Source organism: Drosophila ananassae, chromosome XL (assembly GCF_017639315.1).
Source record: "Drosophila ananassae strain 14024-0371.13 chromosome XL, ASM1763931v2, whole genome shotgun sequence".
NCBI classification, from domain to species: Eukaryota; Metazoa; Arthropoda; class Insecta; order Diptera; family Drosophilidae; genus Drosophila; species Drosophila ananassae.
In genome coordinates, this window is record NC_057931.1 from 6,908,913 (window position 1) to 6,928,111 (window position 19,199).

The 19,199-nt window shown below is 38.1% G+C and overlaps 1 protein-coding gene across 3 annotated transcripts; it reads right to left on the reverse strand.

Moving 5' to 3' along the window:
* Window positions 1-381: 381 nt before the first annotated feature.
* LOC6502160 (inositol-trisphosphate 3-kinase A) lies at window positions 382-18,990 on the reverse strand. 3 transcript variants are annotated; one of them, XM_044717073.1, is made up of 7 exons: window positions 11,571-11,835; window positions 4,422-4,495; window positions 3,415-4,362; window positions 2,186-2,435; window positions 1,857-2,125; window positions 1,359-1,469; window positions 382-1,298 (listed from the first exon to the last, which is right to left on the reverse strand). In XM_044717073.1, exons 3-7 carry the CDS (start codon window positions 4,201-4,203, stop codon window positions 936-938), a joined length of 1,782 nt encoding a protein of 593 aa, XP_044573008.1. In that variant the 5' UTR covers window positions 4,204-4,362; window positions 4,422-4,495; window positions 11,571-11,835; the 3' UTR covers window positions 382-935. The 3 variants fall into 3 exon arrangements, with proteins under 3 accessions (XP_044573008.1, XP_014759955.1, XP_001966104.1); XM_014904469.3 differs by lacking the exons at window positions 3,415-4,362; window positions 4,422-4,495; window positions 11,571-11,835 and adding exons at window positions 14,820-15,519; window positions 18,657-18,990; XM_001966068.4 differs by having other exon boundaries at window positions 3,415-4,495; window positions 11,571-11,841.
* Between the last annotated feature and the right edge of the window lie 209 nt (window positions 18,991-19,199).

A 19,199-nucleotide genomic window follows, 5' to 3' on the forward strand; every position in this document is an offset into this window, starting at 1 on the left:
ATTTTTGGCAAAAAATCGATAAATCGATTAATCGTATTTTGACAATGATTTTAGGGAAGGAAGTCCTGAATTAGGGATGCAATTCCGTTTTATTATCGATAAAGAAATAGATCTAATAAAAGCTAAAATAACTTGACTGATACTTTCCGATAGATTACAACTTTTAATACTATCATTTTCAATCAAAACCTGTCCCTTAAAAGTATTTTAAAATATTAAATTTTTAATTATTTTCACCTTATATCTTATTTTTGGTTTATAACCCACCAATAGTAACCTAAAATAAACTTGAAGCCTTTATAAAATCAGGTCTACCCTTTAATATATATCCTCACTTGTTTCCAGTAACTATAGTTTCAAAAAATCGTTTTCCAACCAATATTGAAAAGCAAAAACAGATTGTATTGATGGTTTAAATGAATTTAATAGTGCACAATTAGTAGTATTTAGTAGGTAGTCGCATAAACATAATATTAATGGCTTAGCCTAGGCTATTGTTGCGTATTGATGGGCTTCCTTAGTTACACTTCGAGGGATATCATAGTTAGGACAATCGCTCAGCTTGCGGGTAGTTCTCGATAGAGGTGATCAAGTATTTGTTTTTTGGATAAATAAATTACACTTCAGAACAGCAGCAGTAGCAGTATATCAGCATCAGCTTCAGCACAATGTACATACTCTAAGACATATATGTATATAGTGTGGGGTGTTTTCAGTCTTTGATTTTAAACTTAATGGGTTAAAAGTGTACGCAGACAAAAGAGTTCAAGGCGAGTTTACAGGGTTAAGGGATAAAAAAAAAAATAAAAAAAAGTGAAAAACTATCATCTAACTTAGTCTAAAATTGGGGTTAATCGATTCGGGTTATGGAAGTGTCTTTTTTTTTTCTTTTTTTTTTTTAATTTTTGTAGGGCCCAGCCCCAGAAAAACCCATTTTAGGGTTTATCATCGTCGTCGTCGATGTCGTTATCCCTTTTTGGATCGCCCCCTTGATCGTGGAGGGCGTGGGCGGGTCGTCCAGAGTCCATCGTGGCCAGTAGTTCGACGAATATATCGATGAGATTGTTGATCCCGATGAGATAGCCATCCTCGTGGTTGCCCACCTTCCAGGCCGAGTAGTGATCGATCCGGAGCTGGGGAGGCAGCTCCACCGTCTTGGCGAAGTCGATCAGCCAGATGCTGGCGTGGGTCTGGTCGTGGACGAACAGCAGGGAGCTCCCGATCACCTCGTGCGTCTGGAAGAACTCTGAGACGGCCAGGGTGGCTCGGATGGCTCTCAAGCGCTGGATGTACCGGGGCTGTAGTCAAATAAGTACATTAGTGGAGGTACTAATTTTAGTTTATTTTTTTTTTATTACCAGAATGTGAGGATGACCGCTGAGGAACTCGACGAAGGCCAGCTTGATTTGTTCGCGTGACTTGGTCGTCTTGAAATCTTTGGAACTAGTGCCGTCGCTCTTCTTGATGCCCTGTCGAGTTAAATTAATATAAATTAGTTGATTTATTCATTTAAATTAATGTAGAATAAGAAGGCCTAAGTCTTTATGAGGTATTTTTGGGAAATAGTTGTCTTCTAGCTTCTTGTAGGTCTTGGTTGTTTAAGAGTTCTTCGCTAGGAGGAATATTTTTTAAGGAAAAAGAGGATCAAGTCGGGGATCAGTTAGTGGACAATATGGTGGACAATAGAGAGGACAACTATGGAAACTATGGACAAACTAGAGAAGAAATCAGAAGACCTAGAAGACAAGTTAATAGACTGTCTATGAAGCGGACAAGGAGACACTTATAGTACCTCTTAAAATAGATCCTATAACATTACCTATAATAATTATTAAACCAAAGGATAATACACTCACCTCAATGCGAAAACCCAAGGTGGCTGTGCTGGAAATGGTCTCCCGCCAGACCATATACCTCGGCTTGGTCACCGCCTTGGCGGCATGCTCCTCGGCTGTGGGGGCATTGGCGTCGATCTGGATCATCTTGTCGTACATGTCCTTGCGCAGCTTGGGCTTCTCCTTGGCCTTGGACAGCTCCTCCTCCAGATAAGTGCGAACACCCACCTTGCAGTCCATCACACACGGCTGGACATAGTCGCTCAACAGATCCTGTAGTTGCAGATACACTGGAGGAATTTCAAGGATTAAAAGAGGTCTAGTCTAGTTAGGAACTCTCTATCACTCACATTCACCATCCTCGCTTGTGACCTGACCCTTGTAGACAGGGACATAGGGTCGCAGGAGGTCCTGCATGAGGATCTGGAAGCATTCCTCCTCCTTGGGGCAGAGCTTCTTGAGAACGGTGCCCGGCTCGGGGCCAGCCTTGAAGTTCCCCTGATGTCCTGCCAGCTGGACCCATGGATACCGCTGTTTCTTGTACGTCTGGAAGAAGGGTGTCCACTGTACAATATTCCGGATCTTGCGCCAGCCGGAGCTCTGAAAGGATCAAAGTTGAGAGAGATATTAGTAGGGGTTTATAAACATAAGATCTCCTATAATTGAAAACATATGACTATTCAATTATTTTCATACGATTTGCGTAAATATCACAATTTGTTTGCCTCTTTTTGGGTTTTTGTTTATTTTTGGCTAAATTAGTATAAACAATATTAGGCATCTTTCCGCTAAATTGTTTATAATTACTCCCTGAATTTCCCCTCCAATTTATTTTAGATTCTAAAATTCAGTGGAAACTAGAACCAGGTGCCAGTCAATGGAATATTTTCATTTATTAACTAAGTGTTTATAATTATTTATGTGGAAAGAATAAGGAGACTTTCTGGCATTATTGCAGCTGGTAGTCTCATTATTTTTAACCCGATTTCTTGGCCCATTTGGGAATCAGCACACGTTTCTCTTATCCAGCTGATAAATCGGGTTAATAAAGACTGGCTTGTAATAATTTACATTTCATTTAACTTATATTAATCTTAAAATACATGGTTTTTAGGCTAAAGTATTTGATAATTTAAGTTTTAGAGACTTGTTTAAAGGAGAATTATTTAAAAGAAGGCCTAGGTAGCTATTTCAAAAGATTTTTGAAATATTTCTTATTATATCCGAGTTTCTAAAATAGTTCCTTAAGTAGCTAATATATTTCTTAATAAAATAAATATTTAAAAAATGTATTTCAATAAAAATACTAATAAATAAAAATAAAAGAAACTAAAAAAATTGTTTTTAAAATTAAGTATCTGGGATTTATTTAAGGATTCTGAACTATACAAACTAATTAGACTTTTAGAAAAGAGCTCTAAGGATTCAAAAAAACCCTTGATTTATATTTAAAATAATTATTCTATTTAGTTACTATCCTTAATTTTTATTTCCACTATTTTTAAAGATATAGAACCTTAATAAAATAATAAAAAAATAAAAATACTTTCCAAGAACCTGGTAACCCCCTTTATCCTACCTTCTTGTGACCCGATCCTCCGGCTGCTGTTGAACCCGAAGAACCCGCGCCCGCGGCGGAGCCGGCCGCCGAGGTGGACACATCCGAGTCCCACTCGGAGCTGAGATCGTCGCTGCTGGCATAGCCATAGTCCCGGGGCATGGGCACCTCCAGCAGGGACTTGGAGTACTGGATATACCCGGGACAGAGACTCTGGCCCAGCGGCGAGTGGGATCTGCGGGGGCCCGGGCCGGGAGAGGTGGGCGAGCCAAGTGGCACGGAGTACTGATGGGACAGTTTCCGGCCCAGACTCAGCCGGAGGCCGCCGTTCTGGATATGAGTGCCGGACACATGATCCCCGGAATTGGCCGTTATGCTGATGGTGGGCATCGATAGCTTCTTCTCGGCCCGCTGCCGGATGCCGTGGGCCTGGGCGAAGGCCAGACTGCACTTCCTAGTCTGCATATTGTTTCCGGATAGCTTACGTCGAAATATCTTCTTGGGATTGCCGGCAGCAGCTCCGGCTCCCCCCACCTCCGTGGGGGCCTTCTCCGTCTCGCTGGAGTCTGTGGGAGTTTTGGGCTTTCCCCCGGAGTCACTGTCCTCGTCCGCCTCCTCGCCATCGGCTGCTCCTCCGTTCCCATCCAGGTCATCCTCCTCCACCACTTCGTCCTCATCCTCATCCTCGTCCTCGTCATCATCATCGAACTTGAGCTTGGAGATCTCCTCCGGCGGCACATCCGGAAAGTGGAGCAACTTCACGGTGACCTTCTTGCCGGCCTCGTTGTAGTACACCTCCTTGGCACTCATCCTGTCAAAGTCCTCGTAGATCCGGACCTGGGGCGACGGTGGCGGTGTGGGCGGAGTGATCCCGGAGAGACCCTTACCGCCACGTAGATTTCCGGTTATCAGTGATCCGGGACGTGGCTTGGGGCTAGCCGGCTTCGGTGGCTGCTTCTGGCTGGGTGTCTGGTTGGGATTTGGATTCGGATTTGGATTGGGATTCAGGGCGCACACGGACATCTTACATGGAATCAGGCCCTCGGCACTCGGTTAAGTGCATTGGAGTACTGGAATCGAACTGAGGCGACTGCAACTGCAACTGCAACCAGGAATCATACAGATAGAGATGGAGCATACCACCAGCGAAAGAGATGGCAATATATACAAGAGAGAGAAAGAGAGAGAGATATGTTGCATTTGCGAACTCGTTCGCGCCTAAAAACGCCTTTCTTCCTCCGTCCCAGCCGGCTATCGGATCTGTCGATCATAACGGGTGATTGAGGAGTGCAACAGGGTCTACCAACTACTCCAATACCCTACCTTTTTAAAGGAACATTTTATAATAATATTTAAAATATTTATGTCCCAGAAACAAGGTCTCTAAAGACGTCTAGAGTCTACTATTCCCTACTATTTAAGAGGAATACTTAAGTAAAAGTTACTCTCTTTGAACCTCTAATACCCTACTATTTTAAGGGAAATAACCAAGTAATGTCTACCCTTTAGACTCTAAATATTTCCTATTTTCCTCAAAAAGAGCCAACATCTATTTGCCAACTTGATTTCTAGGCTTTTAAGTAATTGGCTTTAATAATAGCCATGGTCCTAGGGTTTTCGCACACTAATGTTAAGCTTTTGTTAGCTGCTCTCTAAAAAAACTATTATTTGCCAAGATTTTTATAAGCCAAGTGGCTATATTGGTTTTAACAAGAGACTGTGAAAAGTGGACTAAAAATAGATAATAAAATTTAAAGAAAAATTAGACTTTTCTTAGTATTTTTAGCTCTACTGTGATAGTGATATTAAACTACAAAAAAATGTGTTAAAAAATTAAATAAAACCAGAGTTTATACTTTAGGCCTATTTTTAAAGTCAAGGTTATAAAAAATGATACTTATTTTTATTGAAAAAAATATTTTAAAATATTTAATGACCACCCTAAGGTATTTAAAGTTCGTTACTAATTAGTTAATGGCCTTTGGCATCTTTTGGATTTTGTTGTTGTTGCATTGTTGTAAGGCGCACACATCAATCAAAATTGATTAAATTTAATACAAACATATGTAAGTATATGTATGTGGCATGTAAGAGATGCAAGAAAAGCAAGAGACCAGGCCAATGGACAGACTAAGTAGGAGGCATTGTCAGAGCGTGTTGGCATCTTGGCAGCTCCATCTGCGGCATCCAAAGTGGCAAGTGAGCCAACAGCCAAGCCAGGCCAAGCCAAGCCAAGCCAAGCCAACAATTGGCAACAACTATCTGGCCAAGTAGCAACCACAGGCCAACAACAACAAAGCCAACAACAGAAACCGCCCAGAGTCGGGCAAGGCAATCCAATCCAATCCGAGCCGAGTCGAGCCGAAAAGCACATTATGATAATAATGGAAATGCCAGCGACAGTGCCCGATCGGCTATCCAGTTACGCCACTGCACAAAGCCACCAAAAACAACAATAATATATACTAGAAGACTATATATACCTAACAACGATCGTATATACAGTGGGGAGCAAAAGTGATTCCATGTTCAGAATATGCATGTTGAACCGCTCATAAAACGTAAACCAATGAATCAAATGAAACAAACTTTTTTTTTCTCGATTACTATTTAATTTGTAAGAAATAGACTTAAATACTACAATAATACAAGAAAAAATGTAAGAGATAGAAAAAAAAAAACAAAAACAGAAGGCATGTACTCAGTTTTGCACCTTTTATGGAAAAATTTAAGGAAATATTAAATTAATATTTAGTCCAAAGACCCTTATTGTCTATTACATTTTTAATGCGCTTTGGCATACTATTAACTAAGTTCTCTATAATTTCTTTCGGAATTTGGTTCCATTCAATCTCCACGCGTCTCCAGAGATCGTCCAGGTTGCTTGGGGCCGATTGATATTGCCCGAGCCGTCGCTTCACAATTGACCATAAGTTTTCAATTGGATTGAGGTCGGGACTTTGAGCTGGCCACTCCATGACCTTAAAATTTTGTTTTGCCAACCATTATTTTACAATTTTTGCGGTGTGCTTAGGATCCCCATCCTGTTGGAAAGTGATTTCTCCTTCAGGATAGGCACACTTGTCGAGAAAATTGTGAAGATGGGTCTTTAAAATGTTTAAATAGTCCTCTTTTCGCATTATTCCATCAATTTTGTGCAATGGCCCAACGTGCCACCATGTAAAGCACCCCCAAGCCATTACATTTCCTCCTCCATGCTTTACGGTTTGCTTTACATGATGTCTCTGAAGCTTGTCACCGGGCCTATGCCAATAGTACTGCTTCCCATCCGACTGGAAACGGTTAAACTTGGATTCGTCCGACCAGATAACACGTTTCCAGTCTTCTATAGTCCAGTTTTTGTGGGTCTTTGCAAATTGTAACCGAGCCTTAACATTTTTCTCGGATAGAGCTGGTTTATTTTTTTTCACAGAGGCGACATATCCAATTCTAGCCAGTGCTCTTCTAGCTGTCCATCGACTTACGGGTTTATTTAACTCTGTAGAAGCATTTGCTGGTGTTAAAAGCTTATCCTTCCTCATGTTGGACATTATAAGTCGAGCGTCAGAGTCGGTTAGGAGACGGGGGCGACCATTCAACACATTTTCGGTAGCAACATTTTGCCTTTTTTTCACCTTGACCACCACAGACTGACTAATTTTCAGCTTTTCAGCAATTTTGCGTGTCGAAAAGCCACTTTTAGTCATAGCAACAATACTATTTTCGGTATCTGCTGATAGCTTCTTCATTTTACAAATATAAGTTTGCGACTAATTTCTCAATTTATTAAAATTTACTTTGAACTATAAGAAATGTGCGACTCTTTGAATTATGACAACAACTAATGCATGAAAAAGACATAAAACAGTAAATCTGCAAATATTTTGGTGATAAGAAAACAGGGAGAGCAAAATCAGGTGCGAATATTGGAAGGTGCAAAACTGAGTACATGCCTTCTGTTTTTGTTTTTTTTTTCTATCTCTTACATTTTTTCTTGTATTATTGTAGTATTTAAGTCTATTTCTTACAAATTAAATAGGTAATCGAGAAAAAAAAAGTTTGTTTCATTTGGTTCATTGGTTTACGTTTTATGAGCGGTTCAACATGCATATTCTGAACATGGAATCACTTTTGCTCCCCACTGTATATATAGAGACATATATACATATATATAAAATGAAATTTCTTTATAACATTTGACGTCATTTGCAAATGTTGACGGCGTTGTCGCGAGGCGATAACGAAGCAACACCAACAACTATACCAACAACTACAACAACTACAACAACAATTATAAAAACTACAACAACAATATCTACAAAAAAAACTACAACCATAGCTAGTTTTGTTTTTTAAACAAATGATCATGGAATTTTGAAATTCTAGATCATCCCAATGAGATCGCCAATCTCTGAATTTTTTGGGGAACCACAAATATTTTAATTCAAAATTCAGTCTCCACTAATTTAAAAAAACACACAAAATTAGAATAATCAAATCTTAATTAAGATCATAGAATAATCAATCAGACAAAGCCATAAATTCAGTTTTGAAAGCCTTGAAGTTTTTCAAATTGATTTAAGGTTTTAGATTAAAAGGTTTTAAAGAATTTTTAAAGAATAAATTAAAAAACAACTAAGACTATTAGTTTTACTAATTTAAGTACTAATGGGTATTATTTTTAGTATTCCAGAAGAACTTAAAACCCACTCCAAGTAGTACTAATAGTCCATATGTCAAGTTAAAGTCAAAAGGGTTTAAGAGCCAAGTCGAGGACTTCAAGTACTCTTCCATCTTGAAGGCGATAAAAGTCAAGATTATAGTTAAAAATACAACTGACAGGGTCTGACAGGTGATTGTCTAATTCTGAGAAGCCAGAATAGCCATTTTCTATATTTTATATCCTATTCTATCGATTTGGGGGTTAGACAGGGCGTATACTTTATATGGCTGAATTACTTGGACCTACTAGGCGTATACTTGATATTGGGGAGCCCTAATGGGATCTCATTGTATGTAGAATTGTTATTGGCGACTCAAATGGATAAAATACTGATCATATACCTGATACTGGTGACCCAAGAAGGTCATACTAGGCGTATACTTGATGTGGATGACGCAAATAGGTCATACATGGCGTATACTTTATATAGTTGGGACTTTTAAGGTCCATCCTAATCCTAAACTTGATATAGGTCTTGACAATAGGGCCACCACTGCGTATACTTCATATCGGTCTGCCATTACAGATCCTCCACTGCGTATACTTGATATGGGTGACCTACAAGAGACCAGCCTTCCAGAGAACAAAAAATCAAGTATACGCCACGTGTGACCCAAAAAACAATAAATAATGAAATACTATGCGTTTTCTCCTATTCAATTAATTATATTTATTTCATTTCTGCTTTTAATTAAATTGTCTATTGGTTCTCATTGTTTCTTTCAGAATTTATTGCCTTTTCGAAGCTCTATTCTTTTTTATTTTTTCTCAATTGTGGAGAGGGCTTGGTGGCTGGCTTCGGATCCATCCTTAAATACTAATTTTCTGTTCGTTATCTAATAAAAACAATTGTACAATCTTCGATGTCGTCAACACCACCAACAAAAACAACAAAAAGGCAACAAAAAAATTTAAGAAAAAATAAAAAAATAAACGGCGACGTCGACGATAACGAGTCGATATATCGCGGTATGTACTGTGCATATAGATACATCAGATCGTGTGTATATATAGTGTGTTTTTGGGTGTGTGAGGGGGTGGGTGGGGTACCAATTGCTGGCTTGCACTCGACACCCCCACTTGGACACCACTGTCCCTCCTCTATAATCTTGGCCTTACACGGAGAAAAAATTCAAGCCTAATAAAGTTTATTTAAAAAAAAATATTTAGTTTTTAGAAAAGTTTAAAAAAATTAATAAAATTAAATTGAAGAAAAGAAATTGTTATAATTAATATTTTTAAGAGTAAATTATGAAATTAAAAATTATAAATATTTATTTTCAGTAATAATTAATTGTTTTATTTACTTAAAAGGGCTTTAAATGTCTCTAAATGTTTAATTCTCTAAATGAATAATTACTGTATTGTATAATATGTTTTTTTCCTTACAGAAAATTATTTAAATAAATCAAGTTTTTATTTTGTTTAATATTTATTTGCAGTTAATCAATTAATATATAAAAACAATAAATTTTAAATAGAAAAAGTATATATATTTCAATTAATTAGTTAAAAGATACGCTTTTAACTGAAATAACTTTTTTGTATAAGATTTTATTAATTTTCAACTTGAATACTTTGTTTCATAGTCTACTATTTCTCTCAGTGCATGTGGCACAACACCACCCACTCTCAAAATGGACACTAATGTCCGCCATTCACATTCCCCCAACAATTTCTCTCAGTATTTCGTGTGTGTTTGTTTTTTATTTTCTGTCTTTTGTTGTTTTTTTTTTTTTTTTAACTACCGAAAGCTTAAAATTAATAAAGTAAACAATTTGCTGGCAACTGCCCCGCCCTGCCCCTCCTCACAATCTTTCTTTTTTATTTCTCCGAGTGTGAACTCGCATTCTCTTCTAATTTTTAAAAAAAATTTTTTTGGGGCTTCCATTGACGCACAGAATAGATTTAATTTTTTGGTTTTGAGTTTTCAGTTTTGGAATTGTGGGTGGGTGGTGGGATGGTGTTTGGTGGGGCGGATGTTATCGAAACGATCGGAGTGCCAATTAAGGAGGGGGTGGGCCGACGGGAAGTGGGTGATTTAGTTCCATTTTTGGACACCTAATGAGCCTCAATTGCCGAATGGCCAAGTCGAATAAACACGAAATTCGTATGCTGCTCTTCAATTATATAATTCGCATTTAACTGCGAAAAGTGGGTGGTACAGTGGGTGGTACAGTGGTGCTGCCAAACTGCGTAGCTCAGTGGGGTTGGGGCTCGGATAAGGGGGGCAGCCCATTGACGTCGTCGTTTTTTTTTCTTTTTTTTTCGTTAGTGTGTAAATGTTTACATAAACCCGAACACTTAGCATTTTTTCGGTGCAAAAGTCAGTTCGCAATTGAAGTCATCTAGTATAAGAGTTTCCAGGTCTACATATATGTATCCCCCCCTCTCACTCGCTAGCCCTATCTATCTCTCTCTCTCTCTCTCTCTCTGTTGGGGTTTAGGGGGGTGGCGCGTGCTTCAATTAACACACTTTACAAAAGCAACACACACAAAAAACAAATAGTAGCAACATCAGTGGAAGCCACTCACAGGTCTGCCTCCACAAGGTTTTTGAAAAAAAAGTTAAAAAGAGTATAAGATTATATTTCAAAATATATTGGAAAAAATTTTACGTTTTTTAGGATGTTTTTTAAATATTTTTTAAGTTTTAAAATCTTTTTCTTTGATATTTTTATATCTAAACTTGAAGAAAGTTAGAATCTACTTTTCTAAAAGTATCTTTGCCTTTAAAGATAGAATTTTGAAGACTTTTTTGAAAAAGTATCAACGTATCAGTATAAGAGTATTTAAAAATATTGAAAAAATGTTTCTCAAATTTATACTATATATATTTTTTTAAGTTTACAGAACCTTTTCTTCAAAAACAATATATTTAAACACTTTTTACTCTCAAGTGTTGAGATTTATAGTTCAGTTTTTTAATGTTTTTGCTTTTATAGATCAATAGATCTTATTTAGTGAATTTTCTATGAGTTATATATGGAAACACTGACTTGAAAGTTTTTACTAAATATTTGTTTATGTTTTTAGAACCTTTTTTTTGAAGAACTTTTTATTTAGAAGCACTTTGCACTAGCTTCTTATAGATCTCTGTTTCAGAGACTTTTCTTATCAAAAATCCAAACAGAGGTAGTCTTTAAAATAATATATTATATATTATAGAATATATATTTGAAATATAAACTTTGTCTCACATTCACAGCGGAATTCAAATTAAATTTTAACCGAAAAAAAAATAAGAACAATAATTTGTGAGCTTTTATTGGAGAGCGGTTTTTTTTCGGTAAATAATAATATTGCTTTTTTGGGGTTGTTGCTGTTATTTTTTTGGGAGTTTTTGTTTTTTTTTAATATATATATTTTGGTTTTTGGAGCCGTTTGACGCGATGGCTTAAAAGCTGGGGGGGGAGCTTGGAGAAGCAAATAAATAACAAAAAAAAAAACATACACACTGGAGAGATATTAAATTGTTTTTTAGGTGGAAAGACACACGCGGAAAGGCAGCAACAACGGGGCAAACAATAACAATAACAATAATAATAACAACAATAAAATAATAACAAATAAACAGAGACACGACGAGTAGTAGCCCGAGAAGCCAGCCGCACGCGATCGCAGCAAAAGCTCAACTGGTCGAGACTCTGCTCTGGAAATGGAAACGGAACCAAAAACCCAAACTGAAAACCAAACAGAAAGCGAACTGAACCGAACCGAACTGAACTGACAGCCCACTGAGTAGAGAGCTACACCGGCGGCGATGAGCACCACCAGGGAGCTCCAACAACACAGAAGCAACACCAAACTGGCAATTTTTGTACCAGAGTCCTAACATCAGAAGCTCCCCACATACAATATCCCCAAAACAAACAGGAAGGAGGCGAGTCTCAAGGCGATAGCTCCAATACCCTTTCAAGTAGTTGGGGAGATGAGTTATAGAAAGATATAGAAGTCTAATCAGGAGAGTATAGAGGGGTTTGGGTGGTTTAAGGGGTATAGTATCTTAAAGGATCACTGAGAACTGGTTATAGATACTTTTCTATACTCGCTTTCTAACTAGAATTTTTACCAAAAATTCTTCATTTATTTAAACTGATATATACTGATATATACTACTGAGAATTTCAATATAATACCATTTAACCATCTTAAACTTTGGAAATTCTATCTTTTATTATTACAATATTATTTATAAAATATTTTTCGGTTAAAAAAACTTAGGAATATCTCCAGATACTACTCCCTACACCTACTAGATACTACTATACCTATTAGATTAATTTTAATATTCTCTAAAAATCTATCTATTCCCAATAAAATTATAATACCCCTCCTCAAAAAGAGTAAAAAAAATCAAAAACTGATAACAGACAGCTATTTTTAGGGGGGGATGACACCAAGGGGAGGGCACCATTATCGCCCACCCAGGGCCAGGGGAGAGGAGTCGGTTGAGAGGAGAGAGGACATGGTCTATGGGGCAACCGGGTGGGTGGTGGGTGGTGGGTGGTGGCAAGCGGCTTTTGAAACCCAAGCCCGGGGCAGGGAACAAAGCTCATCGTCGTCGGCTTGGCCTAGACTGGCCCGCGATGACGTCGATTGATGATCGAAGCGCAGTGGAGGCGAAGTGAAGGCCACTGGGCGGTGCGTCAATGCCATTATGATATGGAGATGATCCTCCATCTATAGAAGTTGCAGCAGCACTTCTACTATCCACTTACCCCTTTTCAGAATATAAATTTTTCACTTAAATAACAAATAATAATAAAAAAATATAAACTTTTTACTTAATTTTCTAATAAAAATCGACTAGGTTGTAACTCTTTTATAACTTAACTGATTTTGTAGGGGTTTTTGGTTAGGATTTTAACAAGAAATATTAACAGAGGCCTACTTGGTTTTTCAAAATCAAGTTTTTTTGAAAAAAAGTCAAGGCTAAAATGTTAATATTTTAGAGTAAAATTCTTTAACATTTTATAAATAGGTAGGCCTTGTAAGAGTCTGCAAGGACTAAGCTCTTGAACTAGGAGTATAAGAGTATTAGATAGAGTATAAGAGTAAAGGGTTCTATTGAAAACTATATCTCATACTAATACTAATACTGTTTCAGATAAAATTAAGATTTAGTATTGAAAATTATTGAAAATTAAATCAAAATCTTATTTCGGATTAGTATTATTAAAAAATTATAAAAAATTTGTTTTTATCTTTATTATTATCTTTTTTATCTTTTTAATCTTTTTTTAAATTTATTATTTTTATAATTATAAATTTCCTTTAATTTCTGTCAGTGTATAAGTGGTGAACCGTTGAACAGCGGTCGCCATTTTGCCTTTTGTCATTGAAAGATCTTTTATTTTAATTTTAATTAATTGAAAATACGGCGTTATAACACTTTTGTGTGTTTACCATATTAATGAAAGCATGTTATTTGATTAATTGCAAAGCATTGTTGCTTGATTGACGACCATTAGCTTTAGCGTGGCACCCGCGTCACAGCTAAGAGGGGGTGGGGTGTGGTAGTGGCATCAAAAGAAGAGGAAGCAAAGGCAACAAAAATGATAAAAAAAAAAAAAACAAAACTCTCTTTGAATCTCTGTCAAGATCCTTATTAAATATGACTCAGAGAGCACTTTCTCCTGGAGAAAGTTGAAGGCCAAGACCAAGTGGCAAGTGATCTTGTGTAACAGTAAATTAACAGTTGTTGCATCTTCAGGCGCTTTAAAGCTTCTTTTTTTTGTCTCTCTTTTTCCAGGAAGAGCCATTAAATTAGATTCCTCTCTCTCCCGCCCCCATTTTAAATGTTTTTTTTTTCGGGCTTATCAGTTGAACGATCTCATTTTCACACGATCCACGCTTTACGCATGAGCAGCCGCTCTCTTCGCCTCTCTCTCTCTCTCTCTTGGCTTGTGACGTCAATGGCCTGTTGGCAAAGCTTTTCAGCTCAGACCGGTCCACGCCAGTGCTGCCCATTTGTCTAATTAATGGCTAGATCTGGTTAGCCATATTATTTTATTTTAATAATACTTTAGAATATATTCACTCACATTTAGAAACTTTTAACTAAAAACATACTAATTTAAGTTTCAGAACCTTTCTTTTCAAAAATATACCTTTGAAGGTTAAATAAATGTCATTTAACTTTACTTTTAAATACACGTTTGTACACCAACCACTCTTAAAAATACACACTTTGTTTATTGTCTTTTTTTTTTTAATAACAGCAATTTGGTGCATTTTTTCGTGAGAACATTTTCGGTGAGAAGTTCTCACAAAAACCATACTGATATATGATTGCCGTTTTAAACTCAATTGTTTCTGACTTTCATATTCTGGCACGATCTCTGGGGGGATCTCCTCCGATCATTATCTGAATGCCAAAGCTTTCTGGGAGGGCTACCTGTGGCAGCCAAGACAACAACCTGGTGGAGCTTTCAGGTACAAGAAAAGCTTGCCAAAGATCATTTAGATGATACTTTTTATGATATTTTATAACATATTATTATATTTATATTAAATAAATTAGTTTTTTATTATATAAACTTAATTATAAAACTCTATACCTAAAATAATATCAGAGACCTATTTCTTAAGGAAACTGTAACTATTTTATATTTTATTTTTAATAATTTTCCACTTCATTAAACTGAGATTCTTTTCCGAAATCACCTCAGTAAACTCCTGATATCTGGCCACTTCTTACCTTTTTCTTGGCCGCCTCGGCGGCACTGATCACGTAGAGATCGACGATGCCCAGGAGGCAGTCGTCGCAGCGGCAAACGTCCTCGCCGAAGGCCAAGGATCCCAGGCTGCTGGTGGAGTCCAGGGAGTCGGTGCGTCGCAGTCGGCTCACCACGCCCATACCCATGCCCATGCCCAGGCCCAGGCCCACACCCAATCCCACGCCCATGCCCAGGCCCAGGCCGCCGCCCAACCCCACGCCTCCCACGAGGGGGAGCGGATTAGCGCCTCCAGCGGTGGGCGAGGTGGGGGATGTGGGCGTGCCAGGGCCAGAGACAGAGCCGATGGCAAGGGGTGAGCTGGAAGCAGAGGAAGCGGCGGCGGCGGCGGCAGAGGCAGCGGCGGCCGCTTCGATTTTGCGCGCCAGCAGCTGTTCCATGAGCGTCCGGGGACGCGAGGAGGAAGGAAACAGGGCCATCTCCGCCAGGCGACTGCCAGTGACTCCGGTGGCTGCCTCCAGCTCCTCTGCCGCTACCCCGGTCCCGGCTCCGCCCCCACCCGCTCCCGCCGCAGCCGCTCCTGGTCGCCCGTCCACCTCCGCAGCAGCCGAGTTCTTTGCCTAAGTCTTTCGTTTTGCGGCAAGTCTTTTAGCTTAATTTCTTCGAAAATGCTTGCAAAATTCCGGTAATTTCTTCTCTAAAGATGCAACAGTGGTAACATACCTGTAAAAAATAGTAATAATAATTTAAAAATTAAATTAAATAAATAAATGAATAATTTTAAATAAGTATCTTAAAATATTTGGAAATATATGTTCTAAAAACTGAAATAATATTCTATATAGATCATAGACCCATATAAAAAATAAAAAAAAAGTATTAATAATTAGTTATATAATAGTTATAACTAACATAACAACTCATAAAGCAACGTAGCCCCCAACCCTCCCACTTAATGTTTTTAAAAGCTAAAAAGTAAAATAAAATATGTATTGACAGCCGGCTCAGGCCTCCCTCCAACCAACCATCCAACCATCCATCCATCCATCCATCCATCCATCCACCCATCCATCTATCCATTCCACTTATTTATTCCGACTTATCTGGCGACTTATCCAATTTAAATTAATCATTGCAATCTATTTCGGCTGGCAGGTGCAGTATCAATATTGGATATTGGATACCTCGCCATTGCACCACGCCACCTTATCGGCCTGTGGCTTCTTTGGACATTTGCTATCCGGCTAGCAGCTCAAACAAATTTATGGACCACAATTTGTTATCCCGAAGGGGGGGATCTGAGTGGTAAGGTAAGGGTGCTATGGAGCGGTGATCCAAAGATTGGGAGACTGGGGCGTCAGAAGTGGCATTCGCTTAATCGTGCAGCTGATAAAAGTCTCTTGTTAATTAACATGAAAGTGCAACAGACACGGCCGGGAGGATGGTGCTGGATGAAGGTGCTCCGAAATACACCGAAGAAGAAAAACAGGCTCTTCTGTTAGCCAAGTTAGCCAGTTTACCAGTCGTCATCGGCATCATATCGCCGCATTTATGCGCACATAAAAGTTAAATAATAGATCCAAAAGATACTTTTCGCCAAAGAGCAAACTCAAGACCCCGAACTCCCCGACCGACGGACTAGACCGGACCAACTCCTATTGCCAACTCCCCGTTACCAACTCCAATTGCAGCTTCAACCAGTTACCAGTTGTTTCTGTTATTTTTGTTGCTTTTTAGCCAAATGATTTATAAGCGCTGGCTGTGTGTTGCTTTTGCTGTTGTTATACCCTGACCATAAATCGGAGATCCCAAATGGGTAGTACAATTTAATAGTCCGTCCGGAAGATCATCTGTATCAATAAATTAAAGAATGGCGTAATTGTCTACTCCCACTCATGGCAGTTTCTTGACTTTTGGTGACCCCGAAGGCGCTTTTTTGAGGTTAAAGTTTTATTTATGACTAGTTTTTATCAAAAGTAGATAGCAGATAACTTTTTTAAAGGCCTAAAGATCATTTAAACCAACTCATTAATGAAGGAATAAAATTTATTTAAATCTTAAACCTATAAACTCGACTTGGTGACCCCGATTTGGTTAGCAAAAAGCTTAGTTCTCTAATCAAAAGTATTTCAGGACAATAATTATGATAATTATAAAGTAAAGTAACTTTTTAATGGTAATTTATGATCAGTAATAATACAAATAATTATAATATAATAAATTGGTGACCCCGAAAGTAGTTAGGAAGAACAATCTGGTAAGAATGTATCCCCCCCTTTTGCAATTTGACTCTCAGGCATAAAATAATTAATTTTTCACACGTCTCTAGATATCTTACACAAGTAATGCCTGCGCTTCCAGCCAACTAAATAATTGATTGAGTTTTCCACAAATTGAATTCCACTGGCTATCCATCTATCTACTATAGATTTTCAATTTATTCGAATGAATATTTGCTTTGAAGAAAACGTGCATAGAAATTTAATTGACTTTCTTGGTAGTGGTATTATTTGTTATAAGATTGTGGGAGTGCTATATGAATTGTAAATATTTAAGAAATAAATAATTGAAAAGTATCCAGAGATCTATCCAAGTATTACTATCTTCTAATAGATCTACATATTAGAAGTACTTGAGATCTTCAATAGTTGTCTTTAGATAAATAAAAATTGATTTAAAATAAATTGAAATAATACAAGTAAGTGATAATATTATTTTTTTTAATTTTGAATATTAATAATTACTAAAAAGGAAGAGTAAACCGTATTCGTTTTGTTTAAAACCGAAAAACTCCTAAGAGATCTGCTATTAACTCCTCCATTTGCCCCGCCACCCAGTTTAGCTTTAGTTTTTCCAGCTTTTCGCCACTATTTTTCCCCACCAGCCCCCCTGATTTTTCTTTTCATTTTTTTTTTTTTGCACTCCATACACCCCACCACCCCGTCTGATTTTCCGCTTCCCCCCAAAGCATGTGTGTGTGTGTGTGTGTGTTTTGTTGTGTATTTCTTAAGCCAACTGTCTTGTACTTTTATGGGCGCTCGTCTTATCAATAATTTATGTCAGATTATACCGTTATGTCACAATAAATTAAAGTTGGCAACTTATTTTCCAGACTCCACACTACCTCTGTCCGCATGTCCGCATGTCCGCGTGTCCGTCTGCCAGGCTTGGTTTAGTGTGCGGCCTGTATTGGGCTTTTAAATTTTTTATTATGGCCAAATCTGTCAGTTTAGTGGCACATTTGGAAAAGTGCTTAAAAACGGTCCCTCTCTGGTAGTAGAGTACCCCCTTCTCCTATCCTAGTTTTCCAGTCCGAGTCCGATTTTTGAATATTTTTTTTACCCATTTTTTTTTATTTTTTTAAGAAAATCCAGTTGAAAATCGGCGGGACATCTTTGGCCATTTTTCAACGTTGGCGTGCGGTGGCAAATTTCACTGTCACGCCTCGTTTTCAATTAACTTGTTGGCGGCCCGCCGCAGTGCCCATAAATCAAATGAGTATACCCCCTTAAGTATTAGTCCCCCCCCCCCCCTCCTGATTTTTAACCCCCCTGATATTTTTTTTAGCTTGTGATTTATGAAGATCGGTTTATTTTGTTTGCCGCTTTCATGTCAAAGTTTATCGAGCCACTGATTAATGCCTTTTTGTCGGTACTTTATTAACGAGAGTCTACTGTGAAGATGTCTGTCCAGTAGTGTCCACTGTACAGTGGCCATAAAAAGCGCAACTGAAAAATGCGCAACTGCCAGCTGCTTTTTATGGTAGTTGCATGTCTTGTCTTGGCCTGGCCATTTCCTCGAGGGTCGTCGCTTTATGAAATATATATACATATTGTATCGCGTATCTGCCAGATACTCACTCTTCAGATCAGACCTCTCCTTCTCCACAACACACACACACAAAAACACAGTAAAAAAAAACACACACAAAAATAATGTAAACAAAACGACAAATTTTGTTTTGATTTCTGGTTATAGTTTTGATTTTGATTTTTGACTTTTATTTATTTAAATTGTATTATTTGTTTGTTTGTTTTGTGAGGCTTGTGGCTTATGGATTTGTGAATTGAAATATCGCTGGGGATCGGTTGGGAAATCGGAAATCAGAAAACTGAAATCGGAGCAAAAGTAGCACGATCGGCGGATACTTGTTGACTTTGGAACGGCGCTCGGGCAACTGAGAAATGCGACTCGCGGCGGCAACAAGTAAAGCTCCAAACCAAAAAACCAAACCAAACACAGCCGAAGGCACAATTTATATATATATCTGAGTGTGTGTATATAAAACCGAACCCATCATCGGTTTTCCGATCGCCAAAGAAGAAAAAAAAAAAATACAAATACAAAAAAAAAACCGATCGCAAAAGGGGCATGGGGCATGAAGCATGGAGACATGATGGGGG